Source organism: Melospiza georgiana, chromosome 1 (genome assembly GCF_028018845.1).
Source record: "Melospiza georgiana isolate bMelGeo1 chromosome 1, bMelGeo1.pri, whole genome shotgun sequence".
Lineage (NCBI taxonomy): Eukaryota > Metazoa > Chordata > Aves > Passeriformes > Passerellidae > Melospiza > Melospiza georgiana.
The window spans coordinates 109,864,877-109,880,689 of NC_080430.1; the positions used below are offsets into that span (position 1 = coordinate 109,864,877).

The 15,813-nt window shown below is 40.0% G+C and overlaps 1 protein-coding gene across 1 annotated transcript in view; it reads right to left on the bottom strand.

The window, feature by feature from the left end:
• Nucleotides 1-15,813, bottom strand: part of CDH2 (cadherin 2) — a 115,975-nt gene that overhangs the window by 21,383 nt on the left and 78,779 nt on the right. The window contains exons 4-12 of the mRNA XM_058043124.1: nucleotides 14,726-14,872; nucleotides 13,494-13,649; nucleotides 11,995-12,139; nucleotides 10,767-10,939; nucleotides 5,750-5,887; nucleotides 5,203-5,388; nucleotides 3,020-3,276; nucleotides 1,528-1,670; nucleotides 101-334 (exon numbers count right to left, since the gene is read on the bottom strand). Coding sequence (XP_057899107.1) covers nucleotides 101-334; nucleotides 1,528-1,670; nucleotides 3,020-3,276; nucleotides 5,203-5,388; nucleotides 5,750-5,887; nucleotides 10,767-10,939; nucleotides 11,995-12,139; nucleotides 13,494-13,649; nucleotides 14,726-14,872 — 1,579 coding nt within the window. The remainder of the gene's footprint in view (nucleotides 1-100; nucleotides 335-1,527; nucleotides 1,671-3,019; nucleotides 3,277-5,202; nucleotides 5,389-5,749; nucleotides 5,888-10,766; nucleotides 10,940-11,994; nucleotides 12,140-13,493; nucleotides 13,650-14,725; nucleotides 14,873-15,813) is intronic.

Sequence of the window (15,813 nt, forward strand, 5' to 3'; positions counted from 1 at the left end):
TCATATCAACCAAACTCATGTACGTCGTGAAATCATACCACAGAGAAGATATGTGCAGAAGTTTCTTTAAAACTATGAAGATTTCCACAATGTTAATTACCACTAATTCGAACAATGGTCCAATTCCTCTTAATACTAGCAGGTGTGTCAGGCAGCTCAAAGGCAAACGGGCCCGCATTCGGATCTATGTCAGGGTCTACAGCAGTGATGTTAATAGCATTAGGCTGCAGTGTTTCACAAGTTGTGGCTTCTTTTGGATGCACTTGGGGGGCATTATCATTGATGTCCAGCAGGTATATCTGAAGTGTGCCAGTTCCACTCATTGGGGGTATTCCTAAAAGAAAACAAAATAGCATTAAGCCTGTTTCCAGTTGCAAAGCTATTTAAACGAAGCTGTAGCAACACACTTACATGTTTACCTCAGTTTTGGGATTTTTTTACAAAACCAATTTAACACTGTCACTGGCCCTGCTAACACAATAATTCTTATGTAGTCTGCACTCAGAAAAATGGCCCTACTCAGCAAAATTCAGCAAATAACTGCAGATCCATAGATCATGGACTCACCCACTTCACTGACCAGACAGACAGTAAATCTCCAGAGATGGTCCACATCAAAGGCTTCAAAGAAGGTGCAAAATTGGGATGGTTTGTCCTCTGGAAAAATTATTTCCTAACTTTGAAGGCTTAAGATCACTCTTTACCATAACTGTGCTATTTAAATTCTTTCTAATACTGAGTTTCATCATGCTATTTCTGGACATTCCTGCCATCCATATAGAATGTGTGATGCTTCTATAAATCTTGCTGGAATCACACACTGGTGTGATCATTTGGCACTGAATTTTTCAGTATAACTAGCAATGGTCCTCATTCCACCTCCCATAATCTTCCAGTTCCATTTATGCCTTTTCTCCAGAACAGAGCCAAAGTACAGAAACAGCTGATATAGCTTCCAGTTCAGAAATTTTTACCACGTCTATTTTCCAAGGCAAATAGCCCCAGTGTTTCAGTTTTCCCTTATAATGTGAGAATGTCCCTAACTGTGCCTGTCCATCTTTCTGCTATCAGCTATGAACAGTACAGCCCTCCAGCTGAAATCAAAGGACTCATTTCTGAGCAGTGTTAATTGTCATTAACAAACTGACAACAAAAAGATACTTTTCCCTCTGCACTGCTGCAGCCTGAATGTGGGAAAATACAAAGCCCCTCCAATGACACATTCCCCCCCATAAAGCCCACTCATGCTGTGCATTCACTCAACCTACCACACTCCCATGCAGGGCTTTTTCAATTTGCTGTCAACTCAACTAATGTAACCAAGACAGTGTTTCTCTATAAACTCAGAGAATTATTCTTCAGCCATTTCCCAAGTAGCTGGGAAATTATACATGGTCTGATAGTAATACAGATTTCCAACGGGATGTATTCTAAGCATATCCTGTCTTCTGCCCCAGTAAAACTGAATGCCATTCAATCACAAAGATGAAAAGCTTTTTGAAAAAAATGCACAATATTGATACATACCATTATCAGAAGCAAGAAATGTTGCATTATACATATTGTTTTGCACATATATTGACTCTCTGTCCAAAACAGCTGTAGTAGTTATTTGTCCATTAACAGGGTCAATTTTCAGCCAGTTTGCAGGATCTGAAAGTTTTGAGTACCTGTGTATTTAATCATAAGTTATGTTATTTATCTACCAACATAAATGCTAGCAACAAAGACAGTATTAGTACTTTAATTTGTATTCTGAACATATTTTTGGAATTTAAAGATAGTATTTTATTTGCCATAATAAATTTCCATTTATCAAGCCCTGTCAGTAAATTTCTTGGAAATACATATTAAAACCAGTCCTGCATTTTGATTCTTCAAGTGCCTTGCCCTGTAAATTATCATGTAACTGGAGGAAATCATATAATTACCATTAACTATATAACATTAATACTCAGACTCAATTAAAATACTCAGTCAGGATCCTACTTGGTTTTTCTACACTTACAGAGCTATTCATACTAATTTTCATATTGTCAGAGTGCTTGAGAACAGGAGAGAAGTAAAAATGGATAGTGTTAGTTGCACTAACTCATATTGTTCTAGCACTTCAGTATTACTTCATTTTCAGAGGCCCTGGTTTTACTGCATGTTTTTCATCTTAATTTGAAAGAGAAGTGTCTTTCAAAACCATTCTTCTATCTGATAAATTTTGTCTTTGACATTAATCAGGTGCAAGCTCTCTTAATGTTGAAGTCCTCATACTGTCATTTCTAGGATGGTTATGTCCAGAAATGAGCAAAGTGTTACAAACAGCTAACCAAAAATCAAGAGAATATAAAATTGCAATCATCTTTATTTTGGAAGGAAAGATAGAACATAAGTTCTGGAGTTTCTTCTACATGAGCTAAAAAAAGAAAAAAAAAAGGTGGAACAGGTGAGTCCTGACCCATGGGGAGTCACAGCTTTAGCTTTGCAAATAACGCCCATTTCTTACATGAGGTACGCTCGTGTAGAAAAGTTTTAGGCATAAGAAAAATTATGATCAAATAACGATCATAGCTGTCCGTACAAGAATTCACAGACAGACCACACCACCACTTTGCATTACTGGAGAAAAAAATGAAAAGAAAACCCTTCCGATTTTATCCACAATCCGATTTCGTTGCCATGTGAAAATTACTGGTGAATTTTAATTGCAAATGATTTTAATTCACAGAAGCATGTGCCTGTCCTGACTGAATTTGCTGGGATAGAACATATACTTTACCACAGATGCATAACTGCTTTCTATCTTGATGGCATGGGACTTAGGATGAGGAAATGACCCAGTTTACACACCTGGTCAGTTCACCTTCTCTACAGCCAAAAATCCCTTTGGAGAGAGGGATTTTTGAGCACAAAACTCACACAACATGTTGGGTAGCTGTGTGCTAGAGTACATTCAGTCATTTCACAAGTCACCTCTTTGCTCCCCACCCATTCCATAACACAGACATTGCAAAGTGCTTATAGAGACCTTAGGGAGGTTTGCTGCATGTAACGATCCGGGTCCTGAGCAGTGAAAGTTGTCAACATGCTCCCAGCCATCAGCCCTTCTTCCTGACGCACGAGCTTGGGGTTTGGAACAAAATATGGGGGCTCATTCACATCAATGACTGTAATGGACACGGTTGCTGTTGACTGAGGAGGATGCTGAATCCCCTTAGCCAAAGGCACTTGATTTTCCGCAGCTACGGTAAGTACAAACATCCTGTTGGTCTCGAAGTCAATAGGCTGGGAAGAGCAAAGAGCAGGAAGTGTTAATGTTCGCTCACAGTAGCAATGGACACACAGTAACATTTTAAATTTCAAGCACATTTTTGAAGATTACTTTTACTTTTCTGAAAAATGAGCACAGAGTCTGAAGAGAGCACAATACCATCACCTCAACACAAGCCCATGTGCTGGGGGTTTTGCTTAGCAGCATGTGGCGGTTTCAGTTCTGCACACAGCTGCAGCAGCAGCAGTTTTGAAGTCAGAAGAGTTAGAAACCTTTAGAAATCATTCTGGGATTTAACCTACTCTGGTACTGCCATTAGAGACAAATGAGGAAACGAGTAGTTTAATCACAAAATGATGAAGAAACTCCCAGCCTTGTGCCAGGCACTCACATGTGCCTCCTGATGATCTCTCCTGGGGACAGAAAGCTGCCTCTTTCTGTTAGAAGGAAGGATGGAAGTTTCCTTCAAACAAGCTCATGACTATAGCTATTCCCATAGATCAGAGATTCTCATGTCCTCAACATCCCACTAGAAAGACTCTTGGTAATCCCAGTCAGCCTGGTTTCTGATATACCTACAGCTTCCATCTTCCCAGTGAAGATAACCTTCCATTTGGAGAGTTCCTCACTGAGCCAGAATTCCAACTTCAGAAGAAGTAACAACAGTGTGAATCTAGAGTTCCTCTGTCATGCTGCACAGGGTTGAGGCATTCCTGGAGACAGGATTTCCCTTTGTACTATGCACTGTACTACTCACAGAGATCCCAGATTGGAAGAAAACCCTGTACCTTACTGGGGCAGTTGGCATGTGACAGTATGAAGTAAGTGACAAGAGACAATCTAATCTTCATTACAGGTTGACAGATCAACTCATTGCACTGCCAATAAAAACTGTAGGCAGGTTTCCAACTCTTCCCATGTCTGGGCACTTAAAGGAGTGCTAAAAAGCACAGACACTCACATAATTCTTCCTGGAAGACTGCAATGCAACAATTGGTACCTCTGGGGAAGAGCAGTTATAAACCAGAGACAGTTCTTAAAAAAAACCCACTGTGAATTACTATTAATGCTGCATGTATGTTGTATCTTTTTGTCACCTAAATACTGGGAGGATTAAAATCAAACAAAATGAAATTAAATAAAATTAAACAAAACGAAATCAAACAAAACAGAACAAAAAAAAAAAAAAAAAAAAAAAGAAAAGGAAAAGTGAATTTTTTAATTTCCAAATGGGATTACTGGCATTGCACATTTGACTTTGAAACGGATCAGCCAAAACCAGAGCAGGCCAACTCAGAGATGAGACATTTATCAGTGGGTCATGAGGAAAGGTGGCTACTGCCTGGCAGGTTTAATTATAGAATCACATTGTTATTATCACTTGAAATAAGTCATCCCTCAACACAGAGCTGTGTTGGCTAGAGAATGAAGACAGACAGGTTATTCCATAAAAGGTATTTAAATGAGGTTTTAAAAATAGCCAGTCTTTAAATGTCTCTTGTAGAAGTACCCTCCCACCTATTATTTTTTCCTCTCTGATTGTGCTTTGACTGCCTGTATCTCTTCCTTAATGGAAGATCTTGACATAAAATGTGCAGACGACACGCATGACTACTAATTGAGGAGGTAGGAAGTTGTTTAGACTGGCAAAAAATACTAAGCAGACACTTTTCCACAGAGTAATTTCTAACTTTTAGCAAATGAAGATTCAAGATTTGCAATTTCTAATAACCTGGACAGATTTTTAAAACTGAGCAGGCGGAATACTATTGATAGCATAAGCAAGGTAACATTCGAAGAGACAGACTTGATTCCAAAAGGTGAGCATCCATTTTATTCTGGATTCATGCTGGCCTCAGGAATTCACATTTCTCCCCATTTTGGTGCTCTCCCACCTCCTCCATCTCTGCTGAAGTCTCTGAAAGGCGGGCAGGCCTTACCTTTACGACAGTGACCAGCCCGTCGTTGCTGTTGGGGTCGGTGAGGATGGTGAAGCGGCCGGTGGGGTCCCCCCCGGTCATGCGGTACATGGCGTTCCAGGCCGGTGTGTGCGGCTGGTCCTTATCTGTCACCGTCAGGTTCGCCACGATCACATCCACCCTGTTCTCCGGCACCTCCCCGTAGAACTGCAGAAACCATGGAAACACTCCACCTCAGCTGGGGGAGCACGCATGGGCCACACCAGGCTGAGCACTCATCAAAGCGGGGCAGCCCACCTCTCCTCACTGGAGCTCTGATAATTTATCTAATGAAGTTTACCTGAGGCCACCCAGAGAACCAATGGCTTGATTCCCTTGTCAGCTTTTGCCTTTTGGTCAAAAGCAGAACACAGCATGTAAGGGATATATATTCTGCACATATTGTGATTCTGCCTGCCAGTATGGTATTTAATAAGTAATAAATATTTACTGTCTGTGAATATAATGAGAGAAACAGAGAAGGGTTATAAATATGCACATCCTTCAGTAACTCCTATCCTGTACTTACAGTCATGGCAGTGAACTCTGGAGGATTGTCATTGACATCTGTCACAGCGATGACAGCAGTTGCTGTGTTTGAAAGACCATATGTTGGGTTTCCTTCCATGTCCGTAGCTTGAATTATTAATGTATATTGTTGTACTTTCTAAAACACAAAATGACAACATAAGTTTTAGACAAAACTAACATTACCATAGGACAGCAGGTGTTCCCAAAAATTGCACTCTGCTAAGCAACGGAGGCTATCACACTGTTTATTCTAGTTAGCATCACCCAAAATGACAGGAGCAAGCAAAGTTTGTGCCACAGGGAAACAGCAGCAGGTTGCTCATATTGAACTACTTCTTGAAAGACCATCAAGGTTAGGACAGGCTGACTGCTTCCTACTCTAATAAATCAAACCACTTTAGACAGTTAATGCATGATCACAGGTTTAACAATGCTTTTCAAACGGCGCAAAGAGAGCCAGAGTGCATTTTATACTAAAACAGGGAAAGTCCTCAAAAGCATTTGAGAGCACTGAGCCAAGGTAGGTTTGTCGGCCAAACGGCCACAAGTGCCAAGGTTTTGTTTCAGCCAAGCCTGAGTATAAAACTGCTGCGGCAACTTCTTGTGATCTCTATGGAAACCAAAGATGTCGAGGCCAACAGAGACGAGTAAGGGCACTGGGGGAAGGGGGAGGGAAGCACCAAACGGGCTATTTCCATAAATGTTAAACACCCTGGCTGAGTATGGCAGCCATGGGCCCCTCTCCCCCCAGTGCTGCTAACGGCCCTCGAGCTGGGCACTCGCTCCCCCCTCACAGCTGGACTGGGGCCAGCAGGGTCCCTAAGCACCCAAAATGCCTGGTGGAGACCTGACCTCAGCTTGGTGAGCTGCTTAAAACAACTTAGACAAGGTTCTATTAAAAAAAAAACATCATAAAGATGTTTTCTGTATAAAGTCGCTGAAAAGTTTATTAGCTTATTTTAACTCGTTGCTTTCAAATATTGCGCATGCTCTTTCATTCTTCCAGCTCATCGCCCTTCCTTGCAGAGAAGTGTTACCATCCAGTTCTTCCCAAAAGAAAGGACACAAACACAAGGAGCTGCTATTACTTTGAAACAGCACTTTCACAAACGGTTTGCTACCACTTTTGGCAAAATAAAAATAATTCAAAAAGAGCTTATTTTTATATTTTTTTTTCCACTTGGTACACTATTTTCTTCCACTGTCTAAAGAGTGGGGTATATGACAGATTACTTCTCATGGAAACAATTTATAGAATCATGAAACATGCTGAGTTGGAACGGACCCATCATGATCAGAGAGTGTAACTCCTGACTCTGAGCAGGACACCCCTAGAATCACACCATTTACAAACAGGAATTACAGGTATTGATACAACAAATAAGAAAGGATAATTCCATGGGTAGTATTTAGCTTTCTTTCAAACTTTGGCCAGACCGTAAGACAGACATGAGAGGTTTAACGGTTTGCATATTTCCGAGCAGCAACAATGAGTCATGGAATAGAAAGTTTTAAAAATAAGCTCTATGGATCTTTATCTCCCACTGAAGATAACGGTTTATGCTCATGCCTTCTTTCACACAGAAACCCTTACAAGACACCCCAAATGTGAATTGCTACATATGCATCCCACAATTCCTTAAAAAAGCAAGACTAGTTAGTATTAAGTCTACAGAAGTGCAGGATACAGGTTTAATAATGCATAAATATAGATACACAGATGTATAGGAATTCTGACTTGGAAAATATACTTGCAAACTGACCTTCAATAGGCTTTAAACATCTTAAAGATTTCCTTCATGACACCAATAAGAGTAGCAGTCATGAGGGAATCAAAGAAATGCTTTTACCACTTTCATCCAAGAAAAAATCATACTTTACTTACTGTGAAGCAATAAAATCTAAAGCAGTATTGAAGCAAATCTCACTGCCATATGATTCTATGTTATTGAAACAGCAGGTGCTTCTGATTCATCTGGGTCTTAATACATTGATCCCAAGAAGCAAATTTCATTAAGGAAAACTCCATTATTATTACACAGAGACTCAGCTTCCTTACAGTAGTCTTACTTAATTCCAACAGAACCAGCACACTAAAAACTTCCCCAGAAAGTGCCCCAAAAGACAGCAGATCAGTGTTTTTGTTCGGTTCTTTGTTTTTTTTCCCCCCTCTTCGCAGCACTCACATAAAGCAGATCAAGTGCTGAGAGTGAAATTTCAGAAATCAACAAGCACACAACTTTGCAGGCATGGGGAAATTGGGGGAGGTGGTCTCTTTTTACTGTGGCTTGAGAAGCAGCCAGGAATGAGCCGTGGAGCATGTGTCAGCAGCCTGCACAGAGACTTAGCAGCAACACATCTAAAAGCAAACTGGCAGCTCCAAGAAAGAACGCAGACCTCATCAGTTCACATCTTTCCACTTCAACACAGGCCAAATAAAAGAGCACTTCACTGAATTAACCTCACGTGAGGCAGGAATGTCAGTGTGTAAATTTAAGTACCCTGCCTGCCTTCTTCAGCACCTCCAGCAGCAAGGCAGATGTTTTAATGCTGAAGTGAATTCCACAGCAATAACGGAAGAAATAAGAGCAGCTGGATCTCATGAAACAGCATCTTTTGAGATAACAAATGAAAGATTTCTTCTGCCTTAAGCTGAGTTTCCTTACCTAAGCAAATCTCCTCCTGTGCATGTTAGCACAGATAATGCATTGTGCATGTTAATCTAAAATACCAGCAGATGAGGAATGCTATCAGAGGAACCACTTTTTTTTTTTAATGCCTACAACACTTATGCCCCCATAAAAAATGTGTCATATTATTTAAGAATTTAAAATTCTGCCTAGCATTTTATGATTTTAATTAGAGCTTTATCAGGTGAGACAAGACTTATAGAAAAGAGTGGAAAGGCAGAAGTGGGCAGACCAGCTGGGGTACATGGACAACAAGGCACTCCCCAGCTCACTGTCAGAAGACAATTCAACTTTGGCTCTCTAGACTCCCAGTCATTTTAATTTAATTGACTTCCACAAAATGACTCAGGAAATGGAGGAAGCAAAGCTTGGGAAGGAAACCATTTTATTTCATATTAGTCTAATTTAACATTTGAATGATTTAATGTTAATCATTAATATCCAACATGTTCAAGAAATGTTTATATATACCCATCTGGGTGTCAGCAAAGTGATCCATCAGGAAAACTGATGGTGAATGACAAGGCTTTTCCAACTGTTAATGTGAGGGTCTAAGCTCCACAGGCAGCTGGTTTCTTCCGAGTTAAATCCCTCCAGTATAGCTAGTCACCAAGTGATAAAACCTCAAGAATTATCGCTATGTCCTTCTGAAAGTTCATCTGTCAAAGATGACCAGGGGATTTTAAAAACAAGGGCAAAGCTGCCCATCATTCTTTTAATTTAACAGGGCAATACTGTAAAGTTCAGGGTTTTCCTTTGCTCAAATCCCTTCTCTTCAAAACCAACTTAAATAGAATGAATGTTAATAAAACCTCAAAAATTAATTGCAATATCTAACAGTCTGTTTAGCTTTTCAAATCTTCTGATTGCCCCTTTCAAACTGAAATGCATTAGAATATTAATAGCAAACACAGAACTTTAGAAAGCATTTTTATTCTCCATTTTAAATAACTATAAACAAGCAGCTAAAAGATGAACAGCAAACCCAGTACTTCAGATTTAATGAGCTAAAATGAGGTTAGTAATACAGAAGTTGAAACAAGATGTATTCAAAAGAGGTTTGTTAGGATTTTATAGCTTGTTTATAAAATAATGCTTATCTCTTGTGAAGTTTTCAAGTGGTTTAAAAGCACAGTTAGTGTGACAGATTTGGAGTTGGGAGGGAAATATTTTTATTCCCAACCTCACAGATGGGTGACTCAGAGCAGAGGATCTGGCACGCTCCTTCTCCAGGGGTGGGCACAGTGAAGAACTGTCTAGACAGGATGCACCTTGCTCAGCACGTAGCAGTGAATTACTGACAGATTACTTCTTTTTGCTATTATTATTATTGCACTGCTCTGCCTTAGTGTGTATCTGTTAGATGTATCTGTTTCTTAAGAGCTAACAGGCTTATCGGATAAGATCCTTTCCATGACCCCAGAGAGCCAGGAGTAACTACATGTATGGAACGAACAAAGAGGTCCAATTATCATCCCTAACATAATTTTCTCTCCTCTGAGCTTTTGTACTCTGACACTAGGAAAATAGCTGGTGTCAACAGGGTGAAAGGGAGTAAGTTAAGACAGAGGAGGGGGAGAAATATATCACAGCATCATGCAATTGTATGGACTAGAAGAGACCTTAAAGATCATACAGTTGCAGACACCCAGCCCTGGGTAGGGACACATCCAACTATGCCAGGTTGCTCAGAATGCCATCCAACCTGGCCTTGAACACTTCCAGAAATGGGGAATACACAACTTCTCTGGGCAACTTGTGCCTTCATCTTACCATCCTCACAGTAAAGAATTTCTTCCTTTTATCTGACCTAAATGCACCTGCTTTCAGTTTATAGTCACCTCCCCTCGTCCTATCTCTATATGCCCTTATTAAAAACCCCTCTCCAGGCTCTCCCCTAGGCCCCATTTGGGTTCTGGAAGGCAGCAATAAGGTCTACCCAGAGCCTTCTATTCTCCAGGCTAAACAGCCCCAGCTCTCTCAGCCTATCTTCATAAAAGAGGTGCTCCAACCTACTGATGATCTCCACATCCCTCCTCTGGACTTGCTCCAGGCAGGTTCACTTATTTCCTGTGCTGAGAACCCCAGATCTGGATGCAGCACTCCAGGGGGGGGTCTCGGAGGAGCAGAACAGAGGAGGAGATTATTTCCCTTGACCTGCTGGCCATGCTGCTTCTGCTGCAGCCCTGGATATGACAGCCTGCAGGTGCGCACTGTCAGCTGACGTCCAGCTCCTCACTCACCCTCTCATCCACCCACCACCCTGAGCCATAATCTTTACAATATTAAGTTCAACCCAGCCCACAGGATTAAGACCTGCCTTACCTCTCTGTCAAGCCCAGCTGCAACAGTGATAATGTCACCAGTTTCGTTGTTGATTGTAAACATGTTTGGAGAGGGGCTGCTCGGGGCCTGGGACAAGATTCTGTATCTCAGCATCCCGTTCTGGGCGTTGGGATCATCAGCATCGATGGCAGTAACAGTCATCACGTAGGTCCCTAGCAGCAGGACAAATAATTGATGTTATGTAAACAGTTTATACTCAGATTATACAAGATCACTTTACAAGCAGTGGTCAAAGCACATATTTCTTTTGGTAAAATCTGCACATTCTTTCTTTACTTAAAACAAACTGGCTAAAATCAGGACTCACCAACGGAGTAATTAAAATACATAAGAGGAGATAAAAATACTCTATGTTTATAAAAGACTAGATTTGCTTATAACTGAAGAAGCTACATAAACAATGAAACTCTACAGTTCTGCCACAAATAACATTTCTGTAACAAAAGAACATTTCATGTTTAGATACTTATGTTATTAATTGGGCCAAAGGAAATATACTTATTGTTCAGAATTGGTGAACATACTGATAGTGACGGAAAATCAATATAAATAATACTCTTTCAAAAGTCTTTGAGATAGATCTCAAATGCCAAGTAAACACTGCAAAGTTAGGAAACACATTTCTGGTGCTAACCTTTCATTTTGCACTTCTGACAAATTAAGGAAGTGGTTTCAGCCATAGTGCAAACTTTAGTCTGAGCTGATTAGAATTTTAATGAGATCTGAACAACACTTAGGTTTTCTCAAGAATTCAAATGACACTGATTTCAAATCCCAGTGTTTGCAAAGCCTCTGGGAATCAGAACTAGAACTGTATCTAGTGACATTCCAGAAGTCTCTTATACCCTGACCTGTCAACTAAATGAACATCAATGTCCATCATAAAAATAAATGTAAGAACTGTGATGTTATAATTAGGATTTTGAAAACCATAAACCAGAAGTCATATACTTAAAGCCTCCCCTGATTTTAGTTCATGCACATAGCAATTTTGCCTTTTGGAAATGAATCCCAGCATGATAATAAGTGCTTTAAAAATAGGGTGAAATAAGAAGACAGAGGATCTGAGATTTTGGTCATCACACTACAGACACCTTTCAAAGTATTACAAGGTCTGAAGGCACTCCCTTCATCACACCTTCAAAATGACACTGTAAACATGATACTTCAAAATAATACCTCTGCCTCCCAAAAGCCCAGATTTTACCTGGCTTTGATCCTTCAGGGACTGTCCCATTCCAAACCTGGTGTAAGAATTCAGGTCTATTGTCATTCATGTCAATGACATTAATAACAATGTCAATAGGATTTTCCACCTGGTTTCCATTTACATCCACTGCATGTGCTCTCAGCTGCAAAAATCATTTAAAGTATTAGAATTTTCACAACATACAAGTGCAAATAGATATAATAATAGTGACAGGAAATTTCAGGCCAGACATTTTTAGCTCAGTGTATTTTCTTATCTGCCACTGCTCCCTCATATCGACCTTTTAAATTTCCAAGCTGCTAATGGAACTGATGTTCAGACTTCCAAACTATTCTAAGTTGCAGACTTCCTTCTTTGATTTGATGAAAATTATTTTAGATCATGTAATTTTGATCACTACTAGGGCCTACTGTCATATAGAATTCTGGTTTTAATAATGGTTATTAGAAAAAATTCCCTAAAAAGGTAGAGATTTAAATGTAAATCTGTGTATTTAGACCAGAGCATGGCCATTGCTAGGGAAAGGAGCAACTTTCTCCTATAGCAGTCCTGCTGATGCCCATCATGTATATACACATACACACGTATCTTATGGCTACAAAGCTACTAGAAAGCAGCAAGATGGCATTATTAACTCACCACTCTGGTAATGACTCATATAAGTCAGTAAAATCCTGAATTGCCAATGTCAAATTCTCAGTTAAAATCTTATGGATGCTAGAGCTGTTGTATGAGAGCCTTTCACCCACACCTCCCCCCAGATGCTTCCTGCTGTATCCTCTGTTTGGGAGCAGCACTCAAAGATCTCCCCAGAACACAAGGTAAGGAGTGTTTTAATCCACAACATGCTGGAAAACTCTCTCCAGGAGCTGGGTGATTTCAGCATGGTTTCCCAAAAGCACAGGAAACTTTAGGTCACAGCCTGCTCTCCCCGTCTTCCTTGCAACTTTCCTTTTCCACTGGTACTGGAATCTGTGGTCTACTTTTTCAATTTCTTTAGAGCAAAGAATATCATTTTCATAAGCTGACAGGCCTAATTTACAATTCTATTAAAATGCTTAGATTTGGCCCTAAAATAAAAATTGGTATGTTATTCTTCCCATCCATTTCTCAAATCACAGCTGCTGCTGCAATTCTAATAGCAGTCACATCCTAATTTAAGTTGCTGAATTAAAAATAAACTTCTGGAAAGTATACAATTCAGTGGAGACTGTGATCAATGGCCTGTACTTGAAATATAAGCCACAGTACCCATATTTCCATATTTTAAAATTACTTTACCTAAATACATTTAATCACTGTTTACGTATGTTAATGTATTTAAGCTGCTTAAATATAGTAAGAGTTAGCCTTATTAAGTACAATAAATACAAATCTGCTACAAACTCCTCAAATCATATCTCATACAAAACTAAATACTGGCTGCTCAAGTCATGTTTGAAGCAGATGTTCATCTTCAATTTGATAATCTGATTTGTGGCAAATTAAACTCTTACATGAAAAGAAGCAATCTGCTCCCGGTCTAAAGGCTTTGTGACAGACAGCTGTCCTGAGATGGGGTTGATGATGAAGATGCCTGTGGGAGGCTGGTCAGCTCCTGGGCCAGTCACGCTGTACCGCAGAGAAAGGCTTTTATCACGATCAGACCTGATCTGTGTGTCAAAAAAAGATAACGTTTACATTAGCTACAAACAAGCGCAGGACGGGACTGCTGCTGAGACAGGCAGCAGCTCCATTTATCTTCTCCTTGCTCCTTAAGATGTACTTGCAAAAATTATTATTCTGGAAATGGTACAGAGTTGGTGTAAAGTCTGAAGTTCTTAACAGCACTCTTCGTTAAAAAGTGGTCAAAGGATATTCAGAAATGTAAAATCATCCCTGTTTATCCCTCAAAATAAAAATTATTTGTGTTAAACAAAAACAAGCAAATACTTTAAGCAGAATTGTTTAGATCTTAGAGAAAACATTTAGTATCATAAAATTACACGTGAAATTCAAAGCCTGGTTTGTGTTTTCCCTTTTCTCCTACACCTTCTCAGCTCAAAGCTACAGACTCTCTTCCATGACAAACCAGCTCTTTAGAAACTTGCCGTTTTTGCTTAATCATCGAACTTGCTTCATATTCCAAGGAAACAACTGAAGGGCAGTGCATCTGTGAGGAGCAGCTGAATCACCAGCGCACACGTAAGACAGAACAGAGTGAAGCTGTGTCCTATCAACTTGGGCTGATGTTCTGCCAAGTTCCAACAAATTGATCATGACCAGCCAGTACCATGGTTGGAAGCCAGCCCAGAGGAGGCTGGCTCCTGCAGTGGCTCCTTGCAGTGGCCACTTCTGGGCAGCAGAATCCTGTGGAAGAGCTGCTGTCCTCATCCCATCAGATACAATATCCTTTGGTCTTCTGGTGCACTCAGCTTCCTGCTCACTCCCACACCATTTCCCAGGCAGAGAACTCCAGCGCAGGAGACTGGAAAACTCCTGAGATACCAGCAGAGATGCCCCTTAACACACTTACCACCCAAAACAAGGTCATCTTCCACCAGTAGAGATGCACAGGAACAAGTTAAACCCCAGGAAATTAGACGCATGCAATGCACAGGCAGCAACAAGAAACCAACCCAAAAGACTCTGATAAATGTCTGGATGATGAACAAGACATCATTTACACAAAATCTCTTCAAGAGCTCTCTGAGGGACACTGAAAACACACTTCTATTAACTTCCTTACCCTAACTAATTCCTGAGGAAAAGGTCCTTTGGAATTTTCTGGTAGGTTGATTGGAGGAATAACCCAGTCTCTCTTCTGCCTCTTCAGAGGGCTGCTGTGCTTGTATTGTTGCCATGGAAATATGATTTCTTCAATTTTCCTTTGGTCCTTTCCCAGGTACAAGATAAAATTAAGCACATGTTAGAAGGAGAATTACTAGCAGACATTATAAAGTAACTCAGGTACAATTACATAATTGACTGAAAGACTGTCCTTTCTCTGTGTTCATCAAACTGTTTTATTTGCATTCACAACGCAGTTTGAAAATAACCAATATCATTTACAATTTCACTGCCAAACTTTAAAAACCCCTTTTTTCCCCTTATTTAACTAGGAAGAGAAAGGGAATTATAAACCATTTATAACATGGCACTACTGTGTATACTATCTGGCACTTTCTGAGAAGTAGTTAATATTTTGCAGAATTTAATAGTATGCCTTTATGTATTTCTCATTAGCTAGAGCTTCAGTTCAGGTAATGTGCTACTGTACTCTAAATTTAGATCTGGGTGTGCTATAATGCAATTTGAGTTCCAAGAGAAGTTTCATACGTACTGGTAAGGAATATCTCAAATATTTATGACCCTATTAAATCCCATAGAATTAATGCTGTAATTATTTTAAACCTATGTCAGCCATGATGGATGCAGTAGATGACCCACTTTACACACTGGGCATTAATCTCTGCTAGGTGTCAACATTCCCTTCCTATTCCCTTCTACATCTGCAGTCATTTCATCCTTTGGATGACAGCACGCACAGCTAGCTTGCTTAAGGTTGGGAACAGGGTGACAAAAACATCTTCCAAATCTTTTAAAAGAATAACTTTATTTTAATCTAGGCAACTACATTGCAGAGTATGAACAGACACCAAATGAAGGCCAGATTCTACTCCTCTACATTCTGTTGATGGTAAGGACACTGGAATTGTGTGTGTGGAATAAACAGGGCATGCACTGGCACATCTAAGCATCTGCTCTTTTACTATGCTTCCACGAACAAAATGACAGTATTTCCATTGTTAAAATCATGCCTTAGCAAATTTAACA